General features: G+C 46.1%; 1 protein-coding gene across 2 annotated transcripts in view; it reads left to right on the top strand.

The window, feature by feature from the left end:
• Positions 1 to 22,781, top strand: part of TRIO (trio Rho guanine nucleotide exchange factor) — a 414,034-nt gene that overhangs the window by 286,743 nt on the left and 104,510 nt on the right. For both annotated transcript variants that reach the window (XM_006117079.5, XM_075921462.2), the window contains exons 31-33: positions 3,012 to 3,113; positions 7,459 to 7,601; positions 8,287 to 8,386. In XM_006117079.5, the coding sequence (XP_006117141.2) occupies positions 3,012 to 3,113; positions 7,459 to 7,601; positions 8,287 to 8,386 (345 nt within the window). The remainder of the gene's footprint in view (positions 1 to 3,011; positions 3,114 to 7,458; positions 7,602 to 8,286; positions 8,387 to 22,781) is intronic.

Below are 22,781 nucleotides of genomic sequence, written 5' to 3'. Positions count from 1 at the left end.
CATTGAGGGCTTGCCATTTGATGGTTGAACCTTGTTTTGGACGAAACTGATTACACCCTGCATTCTTTCATGGGCTACCTTGAAGTCTCTAGAGCCGTGGTCACCAACCAGTAGATCGCGATCTACCGGTAGATCTCAGGGGCTCCAAGAGTAGCTCTTGAGCCCTCTCTGAACTGCGCACCTGCGCAGTACATTTACATTAGATTTCCTCATGTAATGTAGGCGGGGCTTCAAGGAAGGGGCGGGGCAGTAGATCTTCGCCTGTTCTGAGACTTAAAAAGTGATCTTGGGTGTAAAAAGGTTGGAGACCACTGCTCTAGAGGGATATGCCCAATGCGGAGATGCCATTATTGGGCACAGCAACACTCCATATGGGCCCTTCCTCTCCAAGGAATAGAGAGAGTTCTCATAAGAGGAAGCAGTAGAGTCTGACTGCTCTGCACACCTGTCTTGAGTGCCTGCTAAGCACCCATTTTGACTCGGTGGGTCTAAAGCACTGTTCCAGTTGTTTATTTTTTTACTCCCTCCTCTTCATTCTTTTACAGGCAGGCTGGCCCACTTTTACAGTGCCTCGATCTTTATAACATTCGACATTTGGGACCTAGCTACTGTCAGATCAGGCTACAGAAAATAGCATTCTTGAAAGCCATTACCTCAGCCAGGAAGGTGTGTGAATTGCATGCCCTGATGACTGAGCCCCCTTATGTGCAGTTCCCCAGGGACAAGCTTACACTCCTGCCAAAACCAAAGTTTATATTCAGTGGTCTCTGAGTTTCATTTGAAACAAGCGGTGTATTTGCCTGAATTTTTACCTAAATTTCAATGCCCCCATATGTGAGAGTCTGTCTAGCCTATTTGAATAAGACTGAACAGTGTTGTGCTTTGCCTGGCCTGTTTATATCACATGAGCTGCATGAAAGCGCAAGCAATCTCTGCACAGACCGTCAAGAACAGGGGTGAGGAGCCAATGGCTCTCGGGCTGGATCTGGCCTGCAGCTTGTCATTATCCAGTCCCCCACAAGGTTCAGGGCTCCCCACCTCTCCCAGCAGTGCAAGCCTGTGCTGGTACTCCAGCCACACGGGTGATGTCATGGCTGGAGCACCAGCTCCCAGGCAAGGAAAGCCACGGGCCAGATCCAGCCTGGCAGGGGGTAGGAGGCAGATCTCTGCGCTACGGGGAAGCGCTCCATGCAGGCACAACACTATCCCTACTATTGGACAGGAATTGTGGTCAGTGAGAGCAGTGGAGGGCAGTGCCTGCAGGGAATGCTTCCCTGCAGTGTGCAGAGTACCTGTGCCCCTCTGGAAGCTACACCAGATAGTTACTGTAATCCCCTGTCCATTCCTGCCCAGACCCCCCACTCCCATACCCTCACTCCCACCCACAGCCTCACCCTCCCTCTCTTCCAGACTCTAAACTCCTGCTTTCAGCCTGTTCCTGCACCATACTTCTTGCCAAGAGTCCTCACTCCTACACCTAGCCTGCTTCCCAGCAGCCTTCTCCCAGACACTAAACCCCTCATTTTTTGCTCAATTCTCAGATTCTAAAGGGAGGCCCACAAAATCTACTAGTCCTAGGCTCCCAGAAGGGTTAATCCAGTCCTGGGATAAGCCCTGAGCCTCGGTGCCTCCCCACCCTGTCAGGCTGCAGCTTGATGGGAGTGTCTTGTTTTTCCCTGCTTTTTAATTGGGGGCTATGTCTGTGAGATTTTTTTTTTTTTCTTCTCTCTTTCTCATTTGATGGCCAGGTCAGTTAGGGTTCTGGATTGGGGGGGTTGTTTGATATTGTTTTGCTTCTCACTTGTGTGTGGCCCCAGCCCAAAAATGGTCTACGCCCCTGGTCTAGGAGGATAATGCAAGACTGTGTTTGAAATACAAAAGCTACGCCCACCCCAGCAGATGCAGGCACATTCAGGGAGCGTGAAGACAACATTGGTGGCATTCCTTAATAACATTTCCATACTGGACTTGCTGAGTGGCCACAGTTGTCTATAGATACATTTTTCTATGTACATAGATACATTTATGGACCATTATGCAATCACTACTTCTTCCAGAGCAGACAGTAATGTCGGAAGATCAGTCCTGAAGTCCTTATTTATGTAGACTCTGAGCCCTGCTTCCGAATGGAGGAACTGTTGCTGGTCACCAACCTGGAATGCAAATCTACATCTACTCGAAGAAGAAATAGTTACTTACTGTAACTGGATATTCAAGATAAGATGCAGTCATTATTGCACGGCCCACCTGCGATCCCCTCTCTGCACTGAAGTCTTCCCAGTGTACAGAGACTGAGGGGGTTTGGGTGGTGCCACCTCATCTAAACGGGGATGGGCCACAGCCATGAGGCATGTATGCGACCCCTCTACAGAAACTGCTAGGCCAAAGTCTCCAGCTCTGGTGCATGCAGGCACCTATTTGGAGTACATGTCTGCATCACATCTAAGAATGCTACAGTAAGTAACTTCACTTTGAGGTTACTTACATGGAGGTGAACTTGGAAGTTATCCAATTTCTGAATTACTTCCTTTATAGTGGAGGAAAGGTAACACATTAGACGTGATTTCTTAGGAAAGAGATTAGAATTTTAAACATAAAGAAAAATTTCTCTTGTTAACCTATGAATTTCCAGGCAAGAATACTATTCTTTACCTGCTATAATAATGGCTATGGTCTCTTAACTGAAATCAGCAAGAACAGGAGCTGCTTAATTTGTAACCTGGGAAATTGATACTTTGAGTAATGAGGATGTCGGTGAAAAATCAGACCATAGAATTTCAATGACAAGTTTTTATTCCTTTGTATACTAATATTGGAAGCCGTTTGCTGAAAATTGTTGTATTTGCAAGCAAAAAAGCCAACAAATAGTGTTCTCAAAAATGCAAAAGTGCTGAAGAACTTTTGAATGCATAGAAGTATTTTGGGAATGTATGTTCATCTTAATAGAATAGTTTCCATAAATCCTATGCAAAACTTGTCATGGAGTCCTAACCAATTTTTCTTACTTCCAGACTTCAGAGCTGGGTGTCACAGAGCATGTAGAAGGAGATCCATGCAAATTTGCACTGTGGGTAGGAAGGACACCAACTTCTGACAACAAAATTGTGCTTAAGGTAACTTCTCAGGAAGGTATTTGTGCTTCCTTATATCGGTTGTTTAAGAGTTGTTTAATTAGTTTTCTTTGGGGTTTGTTTTTTTTTTTGCGCTTGCTTGAGGATTTAAAAGTGAAGGGTAGCCATGTTAGTCTGTAATTGAAAAAACTTTTAAAACTATGAATAATTCTTCACCACCTGAGGCTACATCTAGACAGAGTACTTACGTTTTTGATAGAGTACTTTCGAAAAAAGGCGTTATTCCTTGTAAAATGACGTTTACCGCTGTCGAGAAAACTGCCATGTTCTGTTGACTTACTGTTGACAGAATGCAGCGATAGTGTAGATGAAGGTATAGTTTTGTCGACAAAACCTTGTAGTCTAGACACACCCTTAGAGACTAAGAACAAATGTAGACGGTATTATAAGCTAATGATACCATCTGCATTTGTTGTTAGCCTCTAAGGTGCTGCAGGACCATTGGTTGTGTTTTTAAGTTTTTTTGAGGATTTAAGCCAGACATTAACTGATAGATGCTGGGGAGAGAGTAGCTTGTTACAGGGGAGTTTGCAGAAGGGATCTGCACCCTCCCAGGGTTAGTGTTGCAGGTCCTGGCCTGTGCTGTATAGGAGTCGTGGTAAAGGCAAGGTGAGTACCCATGGTTGATGGTATGTACCAGTAAGTGACTTAACTCCTCACCACTTTGCTTTTGGGAGTTGCTGACCAACTGTTCCTTCACCTCCTGCCCGTCATGAAGAGCTTTTTTGCTGCGTTCAGGTGGCTCCAGAAGGGATGGGCCTCACTCAGGCGAAGAGTCGGGATCAGGTTGGAGGCTTAGTGGAAAGGGTGGCATGGGGATGGGGCAAGGGCAAGAGGCAGGATGAAGCAGGGGCGGGAAGAGGAAGGACAGTGGCTTGAAGGAAGGGATGATGGGAAGGGGATCGAGCACTCCCCAGCTAAAGGAAAAGTTGGCATCTATGAGACAGTTACAGTTTAGTAGAACAATTGAGGGATTACTTGTCTGGTAAGAGCATATGGGGGCTATCACAGGAACTGTTATATTCTTAATCCATCCCCTTACTGGATGAAAAGGATTAAAACACTTGATTACTAAATCCAAATATGGAGTGCTATACAACAGGCATTTGATTTTAGTCATAAGACATTGGCCTGGAAACATTCTTAATCTGTTTGGAAGGTGAGAAATGAGACTAGTCCAGACTTACTAGATGGACAACAAAATTTTTTTTGGCTTTTGTAAAAACAAACAAACAAAAACCCAACAACCTGCCATGTGGAAACTTAATTAAAGAATCAATGCAGAAGTCTACCACCTTAAAAGCTCTTGCCACAAAGTTGATATTAGAGCAGATGACTCAGTGTTTCCATCTATCACCTCCCTTCTAAACCTTTTTTAGGACAACTAACTACCCAGTTAACAAGTTGTTACCTGTTGCATTTTTAGATAACTTTTTGCAGATCTGCTACATAAGCAACATCTTTAACATTTTTTAGAGTTTTCCCTGAAAATATTTTTATAATCTAATTAATACTCTGATATTTTAAGACATGGTTTGGCAACCTATGGCTCATGAGCCAAATATGGCTTTCTAGGGAGCCAGATATGGCTCTTCTGAAGCCCCAGCTCAGCCCCTCTTTGCTGTCCCCACGGCAGGGAGCCTATGCTGGCGCTGCAACCTTATGCCCCGCCACCCCATAACTGGAGCATCAGTGCAGCTTCCTGTGGGGAGGAGCGGGAGGAGAAAGTCCTGAGGCTCTGCGCCAGATCTGGCGTGCAGGGAACAAACAGGCTAGACATGGCTCAGAGCAATAGCATTTTCCTTCCCCCCCCTTCACGGAGGAAACCAGGAACCAAAGGTGGCTCCCTGCACACTGATCATTTGTTCCCTCGGGTCACACTTCCTGCGGCCTCCCCTGCCAGCCCTTCCTGGAAACTTCCTGCCAGAGAAAGGGAGCAGCAGGAGGCGTGTGTTACACATTGCCTGCCATGTGGCACGAAAACAAGTGAGTGGCCCCCTCCGCCTCATGCCCAGACCACCTCCACTCACTCTCCCAGCCAGTCACTACTTGCCCCCAGCTCCCTGGCCAAAACTCCCCTGCCCCGAGCCAGACACCCCATACCCTCTGGCCAAAATCCCCCCTGCCCAAAATCCCCTCTGCTGCTTGGCCAAACCCTCCCCCCCACCACCACTCCCAGTCCCCTGCCCAGAATCCCCCCTGTATTCTGCCCCCTTGGCCTAAATCCCCCCTGCCCTCAGCTCCCGGACCAGGCACCTTCTGCCTCCTAGCCAGGCAGCCAGCCCCCAGCCTGCTCCTGCCCCCCTGGTCAGACCTTGCACCCTCACTCCCTCCTACACCCCACCTCCTGCTCAGATCCTGCACTCCCTTTCCTATCCCTTTCACTGGCAGCCCTGTCCCACACACTTAATGCCTCATTTTTGGCCCCAACCCAGAGCCTAGGGGGGCCCACAAAATCCACTAATCCTAGAACCGCAGAAGAGTTAATCTGGCCTGAGGCCTTGAACCTCCCTCCCCCCTCCCCCCACCATGGGACTGGAGCACCAGGGGAATGAGGTGTTTCAATTGGGAGTCAGTCACATCAGTTTCAATTGGGAGTCAGTCACATCAGTGAGGGTTAAGGGTTTTTGGAGGGTGTTTTTCTTTTTTGCTTTTCACGTGTGTGGTCCTCGACACAAAAAAGGTTCCCCACCATGGCCATAAATAAAGGCAATGTTGAAACCCTTTGTGTTGGACATAATATTTTATTTTATTTAAAAATGAAGTGTGGCCAACAAGCCTCTAATTGGGGCCTGGCCCCCATCTGGCTGCAGTATTGTAGCACTCCTGCACCCCCACACACACCAACCCTGATCCCATCATACACCTGAACCACCTGCCCTGTGCCCCTCATACCCCCACATCCCCAGACTCCTGCACCCCCGCAAACCCCAACCTTGTGCCCCGAGTCTATCTACACCCCCATCTCCTGCCCTGAGCTGCTCATACATCACCACATCTCCAGCCCCCTGCCATAAGATTGACAGAAGACAGCCTGAATGCTTGTAGGAAGCTGTATTTGACCAGCTATGATGTAAACTTCAAAGAAATGTGCAAAAAGATGCAGTAGCAGAAGTCCCATTAACTAAAGTCTGTGAGTACAATGTTTCATTTGTGCTATCATTTATCAATATATCCATTATCATTAATAAGGTGTATATTTTCAGTCATGCAAATGGGCATTCTTATACGGCTCTTTGTTGACCACTTGTTCTGAATTTTTATGTAGTTTAGCTCTTTGCTTTGAAAAGGCTGACAGTCCCTGTTTTAAGGCATCTTCATCACTTTATTTTTCAGACACAGTTGTTACTACCCTCTGCCAATTTTTTTTTCCATCTTCTGTACAAAGATGCCTCTAACTAATTTGTCTTAGGTTGAAACTTTGTAGCGGTTCCAATAGTGCCGCTTCAAAAGAAGCTATGCTTCTTGGAAAGCTGTAAGCAAAAAAAAAAAAAAAAAAAAAATCTCCCTGTCTTCTATTGTTGAGGATGGAACAATTATGATTTATTAGAGGTTTATGATTCTGATGACAAAATAAGCAGGAGCTACAGGCTAATGCTTGAAAGTGAATTTTAGTAGGACCTCAGCCTTGTCTATAATTTTGTGTCTGAAATTGCAGTTACAGACAGCTCAGTTGAGATGTTAAGTGACCTGCTTGTGGCCATAAATAACAGCTATACTTGCAAATCGAGTGGACGGATACCAAATGCTATCTGTTGTACCATAAAAATGCAGGTACTCAATTAGAGGCAGTTCTTGAGAATTTAGTCCTTAAACAGTGATGCTGCTGTTCTCGTACAAATATCAAGAAATGGGACAAGTAGTAGATAAAAAATAACACAGACGTTAAATATCTCAATAAAACAATGACAGGCTATATTTAAAAGCAAGCAGACTTCGCTTACAAATTAGTAACTGAGTAATAAATTCGAAGATATTATTACCATAAATGCTGAAGTAATAGCAAGCAAGTATATCATGCCTTGCAACATATTCATACAGCCGCTGTAACACAACAAGGCATGACTTTGTTTAGGGTTCCAGGGCGCTTCACTATACAAACATATTTTGTGCAAAGCTGAAATGATTTAGTTTTGATAAAACAATATTAGTAAATTCAGAAAACAAAAATAATGGAACAGCTAGCTTAAATATTCTTTTAAAATTTTTTTTGAAAATAAATGGTTGCAACCATACTTACACCTTTCCCCCGTGTATATGTGTGGTTTACTAGTGAACATAGGTCATCTTAACCATAATGATGTATTTGATTCTTTGCATATTAAAGGCTTCCAGTATAGAAAACAAACAAGACTGGATCAAACACATCCGGGAAGTGATACAAGAAAGAACCATTCATCTGAAAGGAGCATTGAAAGAGCCAATCCACATCCCCAAAACAGCTCCAACAACTAAGCAGAAAGGAAGGAGGTGAGAATTTGAATAAGTTATGGGGATCACTTTTAAAGTGTCCCATCGTGAAGTCTAACTGTAATGATGGAATTTTCTGTAAGGAGTACAGTGTTCCCATTGCATTCAGTGACTTATGCCAAGGTAGAAGTCATTGTTGGCTAGTGTTATCTTCAAGTGTGGTCTTGGTAAATTAAGTTCCATTTGACCACAATGTTGAATGTGTTTAAATTTTTGCTCTAAATGCTCCCTTCCATCTTTCTGTGGTGCTGCTCTAAAAGGATGTGTTGTGTGAAGTCAGCTTTGTGTTCCGCAGTCCAGGAGGTGGGCATAGGCCAGATGTGCTTATTAAACTTTTACAGTATGTGTTTTTTACTCAAGTTCCTTGTTTGTTTAAACCAGACTTCACACTTGGCAGTTTTGGTGGAATGGCTGACTGAGGGGGTCATCTTACCAAAGTTCCTTATGTCTGGCTGCTGCTATACTTTTATACATTTTAAAGTGGACAAAAATAGTTAACTCAATTCATTACATGTTACAGTATAAAGAAAAGTAATTAAGCAAATGTTGGTGTGCAAACTGCTCTGTCTTATGCACCCACTGCTGTAATATCAGGATACCTTCCATTAGGATTGCAGATAAGAACTGGCAGGCTGTGAAACAGATGTGCTAAGCAAATTCTGACAGTTGGTTTGTATGTCTGCAGAGATGGAGAGGACCTGGACAGTCAGGGAGATGGCAGCAGCCAGCCTGATACTATTTCAATTGCATCACGAACCTCCCAGAACACACTAGATAGTGATAAGGTAAGAGATATAAAGTGATATTCAGTTTTTAACTTTTTTAAGCAAGTGGCATAAAGTTCAGACTAAAATGTTACCAAATGTTTATAGTTTCCCCTGAAGCATACTTCTGATTAGTCTTTCTTCCTCCAGACTGGCTACATGCAATAAAGAATATACATTTTAGTCCAGGGCTGGGCAAAATATTATTTGCAAGCTTGATTCAGCCCATCAAGCCGCCAAATCCAGCCCCTGAGAGCCTCAGCCTGCTCCCTTCCTACCCCACCCCCGCTTGACACTCAGGAAAACTGGCTGTAGTGCCATGCTTGTGTTTGTGAATGCTGAGAGCTTGGAGCAGGCCCGGGCAAAATACGGCCTGTGGGCCAGATCCAGCCTGACAAGCCACCGAATCCAGTTTGTGGACACAGCAGGGAGCCCCAGGCAGGCTCCCTGCTTGCCCTGCATCCCCCACACGCTGCTCAGAAAAATGGCTGCAGGGCCATTTCTCTTTAAAATCTGTGAGTGTGGAGGGAAGGAGGGAAGGCTTAAAGCAGATCTCCTGCCACCAGCACAATCCCATTGGCTGACTTCTGGTCAGAGCGTGGCCAATGGGAGCTGCCTGTTTGAATAACAGGCAGCACATGAAACACCACACGCCCCTTCCCCTCATACAAGCATATGGCTGCCTGTGCAAGCACTGGGCAGGCAGGCTGGCTGAGAAACTTGGTAAGCTCTGCAAGCATTTAGCTCTGCAGGCAGGCTTGTTGGGCTGCTGGCTGGTAAGTCTCCTGGCCAGAGCCTGCCTCTGGCATCTCAGCCCCTCCCTCCTCCAACCATTTGTCTCCCTCTCCCTCCCCCACCCACTCAATATACCCAAACCCTCTGCCCCCCCTCCTGCACTCACCATACTCCGTCCCAGATCTGGCACCCTAATCCTTTGCCCCAGATCACAGTCCTCTCCTATCTTAGGTTACAACCCAAACTCCTGCACTCCCACCCCCTATCCTAGGTCACAACTGCCTCCTTCATCCAAGCTCTCTCCCAGGCCCCACTTTGCCTCCTGCACCCCAATCCCTTATCCCAGACCCCACACCTCCTCATTAATACCATGGAAGAGTGCAGCCCTCAACCACTTTCCAAAATTTTGGTGTGCCTCCCCTCCCCCATCAAAAATTATTGCCCTTGGCTTGGAGGGAGGAGGCAGAGGTTTATCACACTGCTTCTACCCCCAGTAGCTCCCATTGGCTGGTTTCTGGCCAATAACAGCTGTCCACTGCATGTGAACTACCCTTCACCTCCGGGGCTCACAGTGATTGCAGCAACAAACTGCAGCAGCAACAAATGTGGCCCCTATAGCTGCTGTGAGCAGTACAGGGGCATGGAAGGCAGGGACCCTGGTTAAAGAAACTCTTGGGCTGCTGACTGGGAGCCATCCAGGTAAGGTCTCCCAGCCAGAGCCTGCCTCTGGCAACTCAGACCCTCCCTCCCCCAACCTTCTGTGCCCCCCTCCTGTACTCGTACCCCATATAACCGAAACCTTCTGCATCCCTGCTCCAGATCTCATATATCTTCCTAGATTCTGTATCACCTCCTACATCCCTCCATAGGTCACAACCCCCTCCCAGACCTTGTGCCCCAATCCACTATTCCTGGTCACTGCCCAAATTCTTGTACCCCCTCCTGCACTCCTACCTCAGGTTACAGTCCCCTCCCAGACCCTACACTCCCTCGTCCTACACCCCTCCGCAGGCCAGAATCCTCTGCTGCACTCATATCTCACCCAGACTCTGCACTCCAGTCCCCTGTCCTAGGTCACAACCCAAACACCTGCACTAGGTCACACTCCCCTCCCAGACCCTCGCCCCGTAACCAAGTTCACCACCCCAGGTCACAATCCCCTCCTTCACCCAAACTCCCTCCCAGATCCCACACCTAAATTCTTTACCCCAAGCTCCCTTTTCCACCCAACCTTCATCCTGGACCCCACACCTCCTTCATTAATCTAATGGAAGAGTGCAGTCCTTGACTACTTACCAAACTCTGGGAGTGGCCCCTTATCAAAAATTATTGCCCAGCTCTGTTTTAGACCTTGACAATGGGGCATCAAGGGCTTAGCACCATACATTCACTCTTTCGTTTGTCTTAACTTACACTGTTCATTTACTGCGCCCCAGAATCTCTTGTAACTTTGACCAAAAGTCTGCATCTTAGTGAAGAGGGGATTTTAATCTGTGTATATGTAAAATCAGATTTACCTTCAAAGTTGTCCCTAATCTCTCTGAATCTTTCTAAAAATATTCCTTGTGCCATTTACAACAGCTAGGCAATACTGGCGTTTATGTCAAATAGGAATATCAACTAATACATGAGGTCAGTACAATAAAATAGTTTATAAAATATGAAGGAGTTTCCTATTGTCTAAATGTCATTGAATAGAGTGATTAAGGCAAGCAGAGGTGAAAAAAATCATCAATGACATCATAGGATAGTTAGGTGAGAGGGTTGTAAGAAAAAGGTTTAAAGATTTCTTTTCTCCTGAAGATAACACACAAAAAAAGACATGGGTTTCTGTACTGATGCAACAGTTCAAGTGTATGGGCAATTGAGACTGTTTATGCTGTATGAGAAAGCAAAGGAAACAGGAAAGGAAGTAAGCTCAGCTCCCTCAGAGATACTTAGAGCTGATATTCATTGAATCTGCTGGAAGAAAAAATCTTTTTGACTAGCTGCAATTGTCCCAGCAAATTGTAGTAATTGGTTACAGAGTTCATAGATCTTGGTGTGTAACTGAGCTCTCAACTGTTAGCCAGAAGCTTGCTACATATTTTCAAGGAAAAAGAGAGAGGAAAATGTCTCTAGCAGCCTTTGTTTGTGATATTTTCCTCTTCCATTTGCATAAAAATCCACATTCTAATTTAAGTAGAAGTTGGATCTAGTGCACCTATACATCGTTCACAAAATTGTACTGTATATCCTAATGTTAATATACTAGTACGCTCTGAGGGAGCAGACTAATGCATGGTATAATCTTCAAACATAGTCTTTCCTTGATTAGGGAAATGGCTAACTGTTTGGATTCACTTCCACCTAATACACTTGTTTGCATCAATGTAATGTAGCATTTAGTGGGTATTAATGTAACTGAACTCATGGAGCTGTAGGGTATAATATTAGCTGTCTTCCCCCTTGCCTGAATTTAGAATGCCTGTTAAGTGGGTTGGTAGGTAGAAGTTTCTGCACAGATGTTATAGGGTAAAAGGCAATCAACATTTTAAGGAGAATCCTGAGGGAAGTTCATTCAGCCAAGCCTCTTAATAATTCCCACATGATGAATGAAGTATTGCTGTAAAAGGAGGCTACAGATAAGCCAGCCAGTTTCCCAGGGAATATTACATCATAAATAACAGAGAAGGGTGTTAGGTTATACTGGGAATGAATTGCATCACCTCTTTTTTTTTGTCTAGTGAGTGCTTCAGTCAGTCATTGTTCATATTTGTTCCTGTCTTAGCCAGACACTGGGGAAATAGCAACAGTATGTCATCTGGCTTTGGAGCGTTAACACAGTAGAACCTTGTTAGTTCACATTGATGTCTAGAGTCCAACTGCAAATGACTTGCTTGTATAATTTATTGAATATAAAGAAAAAGGAGGGAAATAATTTCGTAATTTACATTGACAGATGTCACTGAGTGTTCGTATTTGTACTGAAAATGTCTGCTATAATTGGTAAAAATAACGAAATCTTAGCATAAAGATAAATCACTCAAGAATGCTGATATTGAACCATTGCTAAAAAGTGCAGTGTTTACCTTTTATTTGTGCAGATTTTCAAATGTATGTATTAGCCATATGCAGATGAGAGAGAGAAAAAGATGAAGAAAAAGGCCTGCTATCAGGCAATCTGAGGTTTAGGGTGTTTAAAATTATTTTAAATGTGAGGCACAGCAAAAGGACATGAGGCAGGAAACTAGTGAAGTCTGTGAGGAATATGAATCATAAGTAATACACATTATTTCATCTAATGGGTGTGTAACTTACTAGTTACAGTTCACTTGGGGCTGAAACTTGGCGCACAATTTCTCAGCCCAAAACTTTAATAAAAAAAAAAAGGGTTTAAATCATTTACAGAGTGACTTAGTAAAAAGAAGAGTAGAGAGTTGAGACTTTAGGTACTTTAAATGCCATTCACCCAAAAAGCTTATAGTATTCATAAATTAAAATTTACATACTGGCTAGACGAGGTTATTTTAATTAAATTAGAAACAGATTAGTTAAAAAAATCAATATGTAAAACACATATTTTACCTATTTTAAAATAGTCATTGTCAGGTGGTGAAACTATTCTATATTTTATATTTATTATATATTTACCTAATTTTATTTATGTGCTCTTATTAAATTATGTCACATGAAAAACCACTTTGTAAATGCCCCCACGCTGCTCAGCAGGTGAGTAGAACCACTCGTGTCCAATTGTATTGAAACTTATGATGACTAGGAGGAATGCTGGCCTCTTCTGAAGATCCCAGCATTCAGTAACCAAAAGGTTAAACCCAGATAGCTAGATAGTGTTGGCAGGAAGCCAGGAGAACCAATAAGAAAAAAGTATTGAGATTTGAATTAGAAGATATACCTGCCTGATGTTACTCTTTGTGTGAACTTTAAGACAGGAATTTGGGGAGCAAGACAGAGTGAACCAGGCAGAACTACCATGCCTACAAAGAATACTGGGCATGGAAATCCTTGAAGCATGGATCTATGAGTAGCTAAGGAATGGAATGTCTGTTTAGATACGTTCAGCTTATTTTCTATGTTTTGTTATTTGATTAAACTTCTCAGTGTTAAGTCCATTTGCCTCCCCCGTCCCCTCGACTCACCCCTCCACACACTGTGTTTTAAGCTACATCTCAGGAATGGAATTTCTCTGTTTTTAAATTGTTCTTTGCTCAGTTGCTTTAAGACAGCTAGCAACTGCAAGTATGCTTTATCAAGTATATTTTGGTCTTGTTAATAAAATCACCTTTTTTAGGTGATTTGTCTTGTGTCCTAGAAGGTAATAGGAAGCCAGTATATGCATGCCTAAGACTCAGAGGTCAACTATCAGAAATTGCAGTTTTTCTTTTTTTCCCCCAAGATTCCTGTTTGCCTAGCTGATAGCTATTGAGGGTGATCTTTATTCTTATCACCCCAAGCATGGATAAAAGCACTGTGGTTCCTATATAAGTATGGGCCTAGAACCCTGTATTGCCTTGATCTGCCTGTAAAAAGTTCCTTGGTATTTGTAATAGAAAGCTTCTGTGCTGGGGAGAAAACATGTGTGATAGTTGGCTCTTGGTTGCTAAACTACATGCTGTGTGAATTGCCAATTTGTTTGATAAGGATTGATCAGTCCTTATCTAAACCAAAATTTTTTTACATCCCTGGCTGTTCTCTTTCTTCTTCAGGTAGTATTAATTTCAAATTTCTGGCCAAGAGCATGCCTGTCTTCCCCTTTCCTCTCCCATAGAAACACCGTTTAGGGAGAGGGCCTGAAGAAAGGTAGTTATGTAAACTGGTCACAAATTAGGAGGGCAAGAGAAGGGGGCATGGCAAATTCCTGAAAGCATAGGCCTGGCCTATACTACAGAATTAGATTGACTTTTTATGTAAGACAATTTATGTTGACATAGCTTTCTGTAAGTGTCTATACTAAAATATAGTTCCCACTGATGTAACTCACTCAGTACACTGACTTAACTCCATGTACGTGAGAGGTGTGGCAATTAAATCGATGTAGTTGGGTTGATGCAGTGTCTGACACTGCATTGCTTAAATCATCTGTTGCTGCCTTTCAGAAACCACAATGCCACTTGCTGGTAGTTAAATTGGAGCGAGCGCTCTTGGTGAAGATACTCTCTGCTGACATAAGAAGCATAGTGTGGACGTGTAAAACTGATTCGATTACTGTGGTGGTTGTATGTTAACATACTGTAGGCCAACTTAATTTTGTAGTGTAGACTTGTCAATATAAAGTGAGCTGCAGTTGCATCCCCAGACCACCTCCTTGAGATCTGACCAAAGGCTCTGTCTTTCGATATTACTTCTAGATAGGTCTCTGGACTCAGTGCCGTCCATTCTTTTGGTTTCCATAGTTGTGCACTTGAACACTGATGGAGAAATTCCTCTAAAATCTCCTTTTTCCTGTTGCCTTGTTTTGCTATAGTGATCTTTGAAAAGGTGTGTGCAAGTGAGAGTAACTTCAAATTATATAAAATAGGGGTGGGGAACATTTTTAGGGTTCGGGGCCAATGGCCCACAGGAAAAAAAATTCTCACTGATATGGCCCCTGACTGAGAAGGAGAAAGACACTCCCCACATTCCCCTTGCACACCAGAGCCTAGTGGGGCCCAGGCTAGTAGATTTTCTTTGCTCCAGTTCTGCAGCAGGTAGCAGGGGTGCTAGAGCACCAGCTCAGGCTCCCCAATGCTGGGCCCCACGCCTTGGGGGGGCCACATAACCTTAGATTCCCCACCCCTGATATAAATGACTACAATCGTTTTGTTTCCTACTCTGAAGTACTTATGTTGCAATCTTAGACCATGCTTACATTTGGGAAACCAGAATAACAAAAAATAGTTGTAGGAACATTTAGTACATCCTCACCCTACATGACCGGAATATGTGCATTTACTTCTACAGTAGAGCTATATTGCACCAACTGGCCTGGAGCTGTTCCTATATATGGCAAATTCCTCAGTCCCCCCAGCTGAGTGTTTTCTTTCCCCTTTCCAGATCCCCTTCAGTAATATCTCCAATATTTCAGTATCTAATAGGCTTCCCACTTCTCAGCTCCTCCGTATATTATCAGCTTGTTGATACAGGGAAGAGTTAGCAACCATTGAGAACTTACCTTCCAGCAGTGTCCTTGTCCCAACTCGATCTTTCCCCACAGCACATTCTCGTAGATGCCTTTTGGCCTAATTAATAATAATTTTTCTCCTACCAGAAAATACTGGTTTTAAAAAAAAAAAGCACAAAATGTGAATCATGTACAACATATATGTCCCATGGCTGGTTTGCCAAGGAGAATAACTTCCTTCCTCTTAAGAAATATGAGTATAGCCTTGCCTGGTATTCATTTCTCATCTTGTCTCTGTCTTTTCAGGAACTTCCATATTTCAAACTTAGCTTCATCATTTATTTCATCAGGTCTTGCTGTTGCAGTTTACATAACAGGTTTATTGAGCGAGAGAGATCAATTTACACAATATTTACAATCCCTTATGAATCTTAAACTGGGATTTAAATGTTTTCAAAGTCCTAATGTCCTGAGTGTACATCAATTTCCACTTTCCTGCATGACATCTTTTCGTCCAGTCCAGTCCAGAAATTCTTTCCAAAGCTGTCCAACACCAGCTGTTGGAGCTGTATCCTTTATCAGGGACACCCCTTGTTCTTCAACTGTGTTTAAAGAGTGCTAAATTAATCTGCATTTTTATAAGATGCATTAGGGAGAATAAAGGGCAGAAACCATTTAAAAAGAAAAACCTTGATTAGCAATGAAGGCAGGATAAGGAAAATTAATGGGTATTGTCTCAAATGTTGACAGTTTAAAGTAAAAAATAATTTCATGTTCTTAAAAATGTATTTTCTTCTTCAGATGATTGCTCATGTCCATTCCATGTAGCTGTGTGCACAGTGCGCATGTATCATCGGAAGATTTTCCCTTCGCAGTACCAGTTGGTTGAGCAGGAGAGCCCCTTGGAGTGGCACCGATATATCAGCTAATATATACCCCTGCGGACCCCCATCCCCTCAGTTCATTCTTACCGCTCCCGAAGGCCATTGGAACGTGCTCTGCTCTTGCTCTGCAAGCGCCTCATAGCAGTTGGTCTTAGTTGTTGATTCTGTTGTTAAAGTTGTTAAAGTTTTCACAGTTCATTGTTCTTTATCTAGCAGTTGATAGTCGTTAGTGGTTGTTAACTGTATTACTTGTACATAGTTTCAGGCGCAGGTCTCAGTTCATGTCCCAGCACATCCAGCATTCCCAGGCCCCAAAACTTCAAACCCTGTGAGAAGTGCCAGAAGCCTGTGCCCTGTGGGGACCCCCACAGAGCCTGCCTCAAGTGCCTTGGCGAAACTTGTCTGTCTGAAGCCTATAAGATCTGCAAAGGCTTCAAGCCGCACACTAAACAAGAGAGGCAGTCCCGTCTCAAGATCATCTTAGAAGAAGTGGCACTATGTCCAGCACCGAGGTCCTATTTGGCACCAGCGACCCAAAGTGCAGGAGGCACCTCTCATGCTGCACAAGCCTCGGCACCGGTCTCAGTCTCCAGTACCAGAGAAAAGGAGGAGACCTAGCTGGGACAGGTCTCCTTCGAGGCATGCACCCTCTGTGCGGTACTCTGACCATTGTGGTCAGGTCAACGCTGCTCCAGCCCACACAGAGATCTCCAGGAGCCCTCCACTTTGGACACTTTTGAGGCTGCGAGGGACTTGATTGATTTAACAGCGTCCCCAACTGTGGCCCTGGGCCTAGCTCAAGAGTGGGATGTCAGATGGCACTGTGCTTCATCAGCAACACCCTATGCTCCAGCCCCAGGGGTGCGAGGGCACCACCACTTCACAGTGGCACCATCCACCTTGACACTGGTACCGGGTATGGCACCGACGCTGGTGTCAACCCCGCTCCCTGTCTCTACTCAAGCACCAGCACCTGTTCTAGCACCGGAGTTGGCACCGGCCCAGGTGCCATGCTGAGTGGCCTGGTACAGCCCTCAGCCAGGCGTCCCCCTCCCCTTCAGCACAGGGGGAAGCCTAAATCCACGGCACAGCACACCCCACAGCAGGGGTCACCCACAGCCATGGCACCACCCTGGTTGAAGTCTGAGTCCTCGACTGACTCAGACACGGACTCGGTTTGGTTTTTGCAGGGTTCCAGATCGAGGTTACTGCACTGATCCTTCTCCTGCTATCGGTCCCAGCACCCCAGTACATCGGCGTACCCTTTTCAACAGCAGTCTTCGCCACAGCCCATTCCAGTACCGGGAGTGAAACAGTCCTGGCCCCCTCAGCTTCAAGCGCCTGTGCAGTCCTGGCCCCCTCAGCTAAGCCCTATTAGACTCCTTGGGCCTATCACCTAGGTCAGAGGGTGGGTTCCTTGGGGCCACGGTCAGCTTACTCAGGACCCAGGGCTCTCCCATCGGCGATCCCACTAACCCACTCCAACGTTGGGGCAGTCTCTCCCTCTGGGGCAAGCCTCGCCTGGGCCATCGACGGAGAAGGTCCCATCTGCTGCTCGACCCTCCACAGTAGCTTCCTTAGTGGTTTATCAGGCCCCACTGCAGGCACCAGATTCAGGGAAGGGGAACATCGTCCTCTTTGCCTGACGAGGTGGGGGAGGGGCCTCCAATCCATGTCGGCTATGTACTCCAGATCTCACCAGGACCTATTCTGTTGAATTGCCCAGAGCCTAGGGGTATAGGCTGACAGTGTTAGAGGATTCAGACCCAACGGTTAACGTCTTCCAATCCGACGCCCCTGCCATAGTGGCCTTACTGATCAACTAGATCATATCAAAGCTCAAGAAGACCCTCTGGCAGACCCTGGCCTCCATCCCACCAACCGATAAAAAGGCCGAGCGGAGATACTTTGTGCTGCAGGAGGGGAATGAATACCTTTCCTCCTACCCGATGCCAGGGTCTCTGGTCATCCAGGCAGTCAACCAGAGGGAAAGGCAAGGCCAACCAGGTGCCACTCCAAAAAACAGGGTGGCCAAAAAGATGGATTTCCTGGGCAGGAAGACCAGTGCTTCTGGAGGCCTGCAGAAGCAAACCTTGGCTGTGCGTACAACACTTGGGGTGTCTATAAACACATTTGCTGAGCTGCTTCCCAGAGATCCCTGCTCTGAGTTCAAGTCCCTTGCAGAGAAGGGCAGGATAATCTTCTGAGTGGCCTTGGAAGTCGCACTGGACACCATAGCCACGGGAATTGTCTTGCGATGCAGTTTGTAGCTGCAGGGGTCAGGAGTGCCTCCTGAACTCTAGTCTGCTATTCAGGACCTCCCCTTTGAAGGGCCATCCTTTTTTTCCTGAAAAGAGCGATCAGAATCTGCATGGCCTTAAGGACAACCGGGCCACTCTGAAGCCCCTCAAGATTCAGACTTGGCCCCCCAGAAGTGTTTCCTCCTGGGTAGGAATCCCCCCAGACCTGCCCAACAGAGGTCACTCGCTGCAGTGAGAGGAATGTGAATGGCAGGAATAATGGGCGCCGTTCCTGCCCTCCCTGGGACCAGGGTCATGGCCCCTCTAAGTCCCAGGGCCCCTTCAGGGGTTTTGAGGACATGCCTGAGGACAGCCTACCAGCCTTCCCTTTCCTGTTCCAGGATTGTTTATTTCCCTTCTGTCAGGCCTGGGGGTCCATTACCTCAGACCAATGGGTTCTAGAGACTGCGGGGAGAGGATATTCTATCCCCTTCCTTTCACACACACACCCCATCCCACTACCCCGTCTCTCTTCAGGGACCCCCATCATGAGCATTTCCTCTGGGAGGAGGTGCTGCAGCTCCTGAGTCTCAGGGTGGTCAACCTGGTCCTCCAAGAGTTCATTGGCAGGGGATTCTATTCCTGCTATTTTCCTGGTCCCCAAGGCGAAGGGAGGGTTTCGACCCATTCTAGACCTCAGGGATGTCAACGCCTTCGTGGCCAAGGCCAAATTCCAGTTGGTGACCCTGGCATCGATCATCCCATCCCTGAATCTCAGAGTGTGGTACGCTGCCCTCGATCTGAAAGATGCTTACTTCCATATCTCGATCGCTTCCCATTGCAGGCAGTTCTGGCGCTTTATGGTTGGTCAGGACCATTACCAGTTTATGGTCCTTCCCTTTGGCCTGTCCACAGCCCCTTGGGTATTCCCAAAATGCATGGCCATAGTCTCCTCCGCCCTGAAGAAAAGTGTTTCCATACCTGGATGACTGGCTGGATTGGGGTCTCTACTCAGACAAGTACTGGCCCACATTGTCCTGATGTAAGTCTTTTTTCAGCTAGGCCTCCTCCTAAACGTAGCCAAGTCCACCCTGATTCCCACCCTGGTCATAGAGTTTGTGGGTGCATGACTGGACTCCACGTTGGCCACGGCCTCCCTGCCCAGGTCACATTTTCTGGCCATCAAGAATACTTGTCGTGTCACTGTGGGCATTTTGAATAAACACGGACAGGAACTGTATGCATCTGCCAGGCCTCACAGCTGGGCCTCATGTCATCCAGCACACCAGACTCCGCATGTGTCCGTCTACTCTTGGGACAGAGTTGTGATGGTTCCCTCCAAAGTCCTCCGCTCTCTGAACTGGTGGACCCAGGAGGAGATGGTCTATGCCCAAATACTGTTCTCCAGGCCCCTCCCTATCCTTTAGTTGGTGATGGACACATCCAACACCAGGTGGGGGCTCACTCCAGTCCTGTGAGGACCTAAGGTATGTCATCACGCAAAGGCCTCTCCCTTCACATCAATGTCAGGGAGCTGAGGGCAGTCCACCTCGCCTGTCAGGCCTTTCTCCCCAGACTCAGGTGTGGGACAGCTATGATCCTGTCTGACAATACCTTGGCGGTTTCGTAAATAAACAAGCAGGATGAGGCCTGTTCCCTCCCCTATGTCAGGAAGCCCTCCAGCTCTGAGAGCTGTGTATCGGGGAGAGCATCCACCCAGTTGCTGCCTACCTACCGGGGTCTCAGATTACCCTCGCGGATCAGCTGAGCAGGTCTTTCTCTGGACACGAATGATCCCTTGGGACAGATGTGGGCTCCTCTGTATTTTCTGCAGATGGAGGTTTCCTCTCCTGGACCTGTTTGCAACCCACCAAAACAGGAAGTGCCCCAGGTTCTGCTCACTCATGGGTCTGACCACAGGGGCTGCTTTATGCCTTCCCACCTTTCCTGTTAGTACACAGTATGCTCCTACAGGTGCAGGAGTTCAGGGCCTTTCAGATACTCTTTGTGCCGATGTGGCCGAGGTAGCACTGGTTCACATTCCTTCTGACCCTGACTTGCGAGAGGCCAATAGCCCTCCTGCTGACCCGGATGTGATAACACAGGACTTCAGCAGGCTCCGTCACCTGAACCTGCGGTCCCTGCACCTAATGGCCTGGAAGTGCGTGGCTGACAGCAGCGGAACTGCAATGCTCAGAGCGGGTGCAGGAGGTCATGTTGGGAAATAGGAAGCCCTCTACTAGGGCCACTTATCTGGCCGACTAGAAGCGCTTCTCCATTTGGGCCACCAAGGAGTTTCACCTAGGAACACTCAGGTCCTGGACTACCTTCTGGACCTTAGGGTTCAGTGACTATCCTCTTCGTCAAAGTGCATTTGATGGCCATCTCTGCCTTCCACCTGGGTTCACGGGATAAGACGTTATTTGCAGACCTGATAACCCATCGCTTCCTGAAGGGCTTGAATAGGCTTTACCCGCATGTGCGTCAACCTGTACCTCAGTGGGACCTCAATCTAGTCCTGACCAAACTAATGGAGACCCCCTTCAAGATCCTAGCACCATGTTTGTTACTGAGCCTGTCGTGGAAGGTGTCTTTCCTAGTAGCTATCACATCAGCTAGTTGGGTGTCTGAGTTGAGGGCCGTAATGTTGGACCCTCCCTATACAGTGTTCTTCAAGGATAAGGTCAGGTTATGCCCTCACTCAGCGTTCCCACCAATGATGGTGTCTCATTCCCATGCCTCCCAGGACATTTTCTTCCCAGTGTTTTACCCTAAGCCCCGTGTTTCAGGCAAAAAACAGGCTTTACACACACTAGATGTCAGGAGAGCTTTAGTGTTTTATTTAGACAGTACAAGGTTCTTCCACAAGTCCCCTCGGTTGTTTGTAACAGCCAGTTTCTGCACAGAGGATCTCTTTGTAGATCACTTCCTGTATTAAGGAGTGCTACGAGTTGGCTGGGATGCCACCACCTCCCTTGACAGCCCCACTGCACTACAGCTCAGGCCTCTTCTACAGCCTTCGTAGCTCAGGTCCCTATCCTGGACATTTGTAGAGTGGCCATGTGGTCTTCTATCTACACCTTTGCCATTCATTACACTCTGGCTCATCAAGCTAGGGAGGATGCAGCCCTGGGTAGGGCTGTCCTTTCCTTAGTTGAAGGTTTGAACTCCGACCCTACTTCCTAGGGTTTCTGCTTTGGAATCATCTCTATGGAATGGACATGAACAATCACTCAAAGAAGAAAAAATGGTTATTTACCTTTGTAACTGTTGTTCTTCGAGATGTGTTGCTCATGTCCATTCCAAATCTCACCCGCCTCCCCTTCTTCAGAGTAGTCCGGTAAGAAGGAACAGAGTGGGGGGAGGGCCAGCAGGGATATGTATTAGCTGATATATCGGTGCCACTTCAGGGGGCTCCCCTGCTGTCCCGATGGGTACTGCTAAGGGAAAATCTTCCAACGACGCGTGTGCGCTGTGCACACACACCTATGTGGAATGGACGTGAGCAACACATCTTGAAGACCACAGTTATGAAAGTAAGTAACCGTTTTTTCTATGCTGATGACTTGTGTTTCCAGATGAGATGGGTACTGCTGTTATTGACCACCGTGGAAAAGACACCACTCTGGCTTTCATCTGCAAATGTTGTGCAGAGCTGAGAATATGGTGTCAGCATTGGCAGGTTGTAACCTAATGGTATATCTTGACTGCAATGAAACGTCTGCAGCTGGCCTATGTCAGTTGACTCAGGCTTGTGGGGCTCAGGCTACAGAGCTATAAAATTGCAGTGTAGGTTTTCTGACTTCATCTAGAGCCTCAGCTCTGGGATTGGGGGTGGGGGGAGTGTCTACCCTGAAATTTGATATCCCCATAGTTCAAGCCCCATGAGCCAGCAGATGCAAGCCGCAGGTGTTTTATTGCAGCATAACCATAGTCTGAGTCTAATGCAAAGGCTGTGTTGTTGGCATGAGTGTGATTGACTGACTGAGGAGAGCTAACCAACACTAATGTTTGTTAGTGCCCACATAGTTGGTCCATATTATCTTTGTTTTACTCCACTGTCCTAACACTCTCATAAGTTAAAATATTTAGATAACTTTTTGTTTTCGAATGTCCTTTTAAGTAAGTGAGGGGAAAGAAGGAACATCTGTGTTGAAGCACAAAGCTGTAGATATTTGGATCGGTTGTCTTGACAAGATGCATGGTTCCCAAAAGCCACTGACCTATGCTTGGGATAGTTGGGAAGAGAGAATGTGCTTTTCATGAGAAAAAGTTTTGAGCCTTGCATTTGACACCTTATGAAGTCAGACTCTGTGGACTTTTTCTCAGACCCCTTCAGGCATACACATGTTTTCAATTGTTTCAGACTTAGTTTGTAGAGGTCTATAACATAAATCAGTGCCAGAAACCAAGGAAAGGCTCTTGACTTTTTCCCCTTTGGCATAACTTCGTGTGGA

The sequence above is a fragment of the Pelodiscus sinensis genome, chromosome 2 (assembly GCF_052426305.1).
Source record: "Pelodiscus sinensis isolate ZL-2025 chromosome 2, ASM5242630v1, whole genome shotgun sequence".
Taxonomy (NCBI): domain Eukaryota; kingdom Metazoa; phylum Chordata; order Testudines; family Trionychidae; genus Pelodiscus; species Pelodiscus sinensis.
The sequence above is the reverse complement of the archived record's forward strand: the minus strand, read 5'-3'. Positions and strand labels throughout refer to the sequence as shown.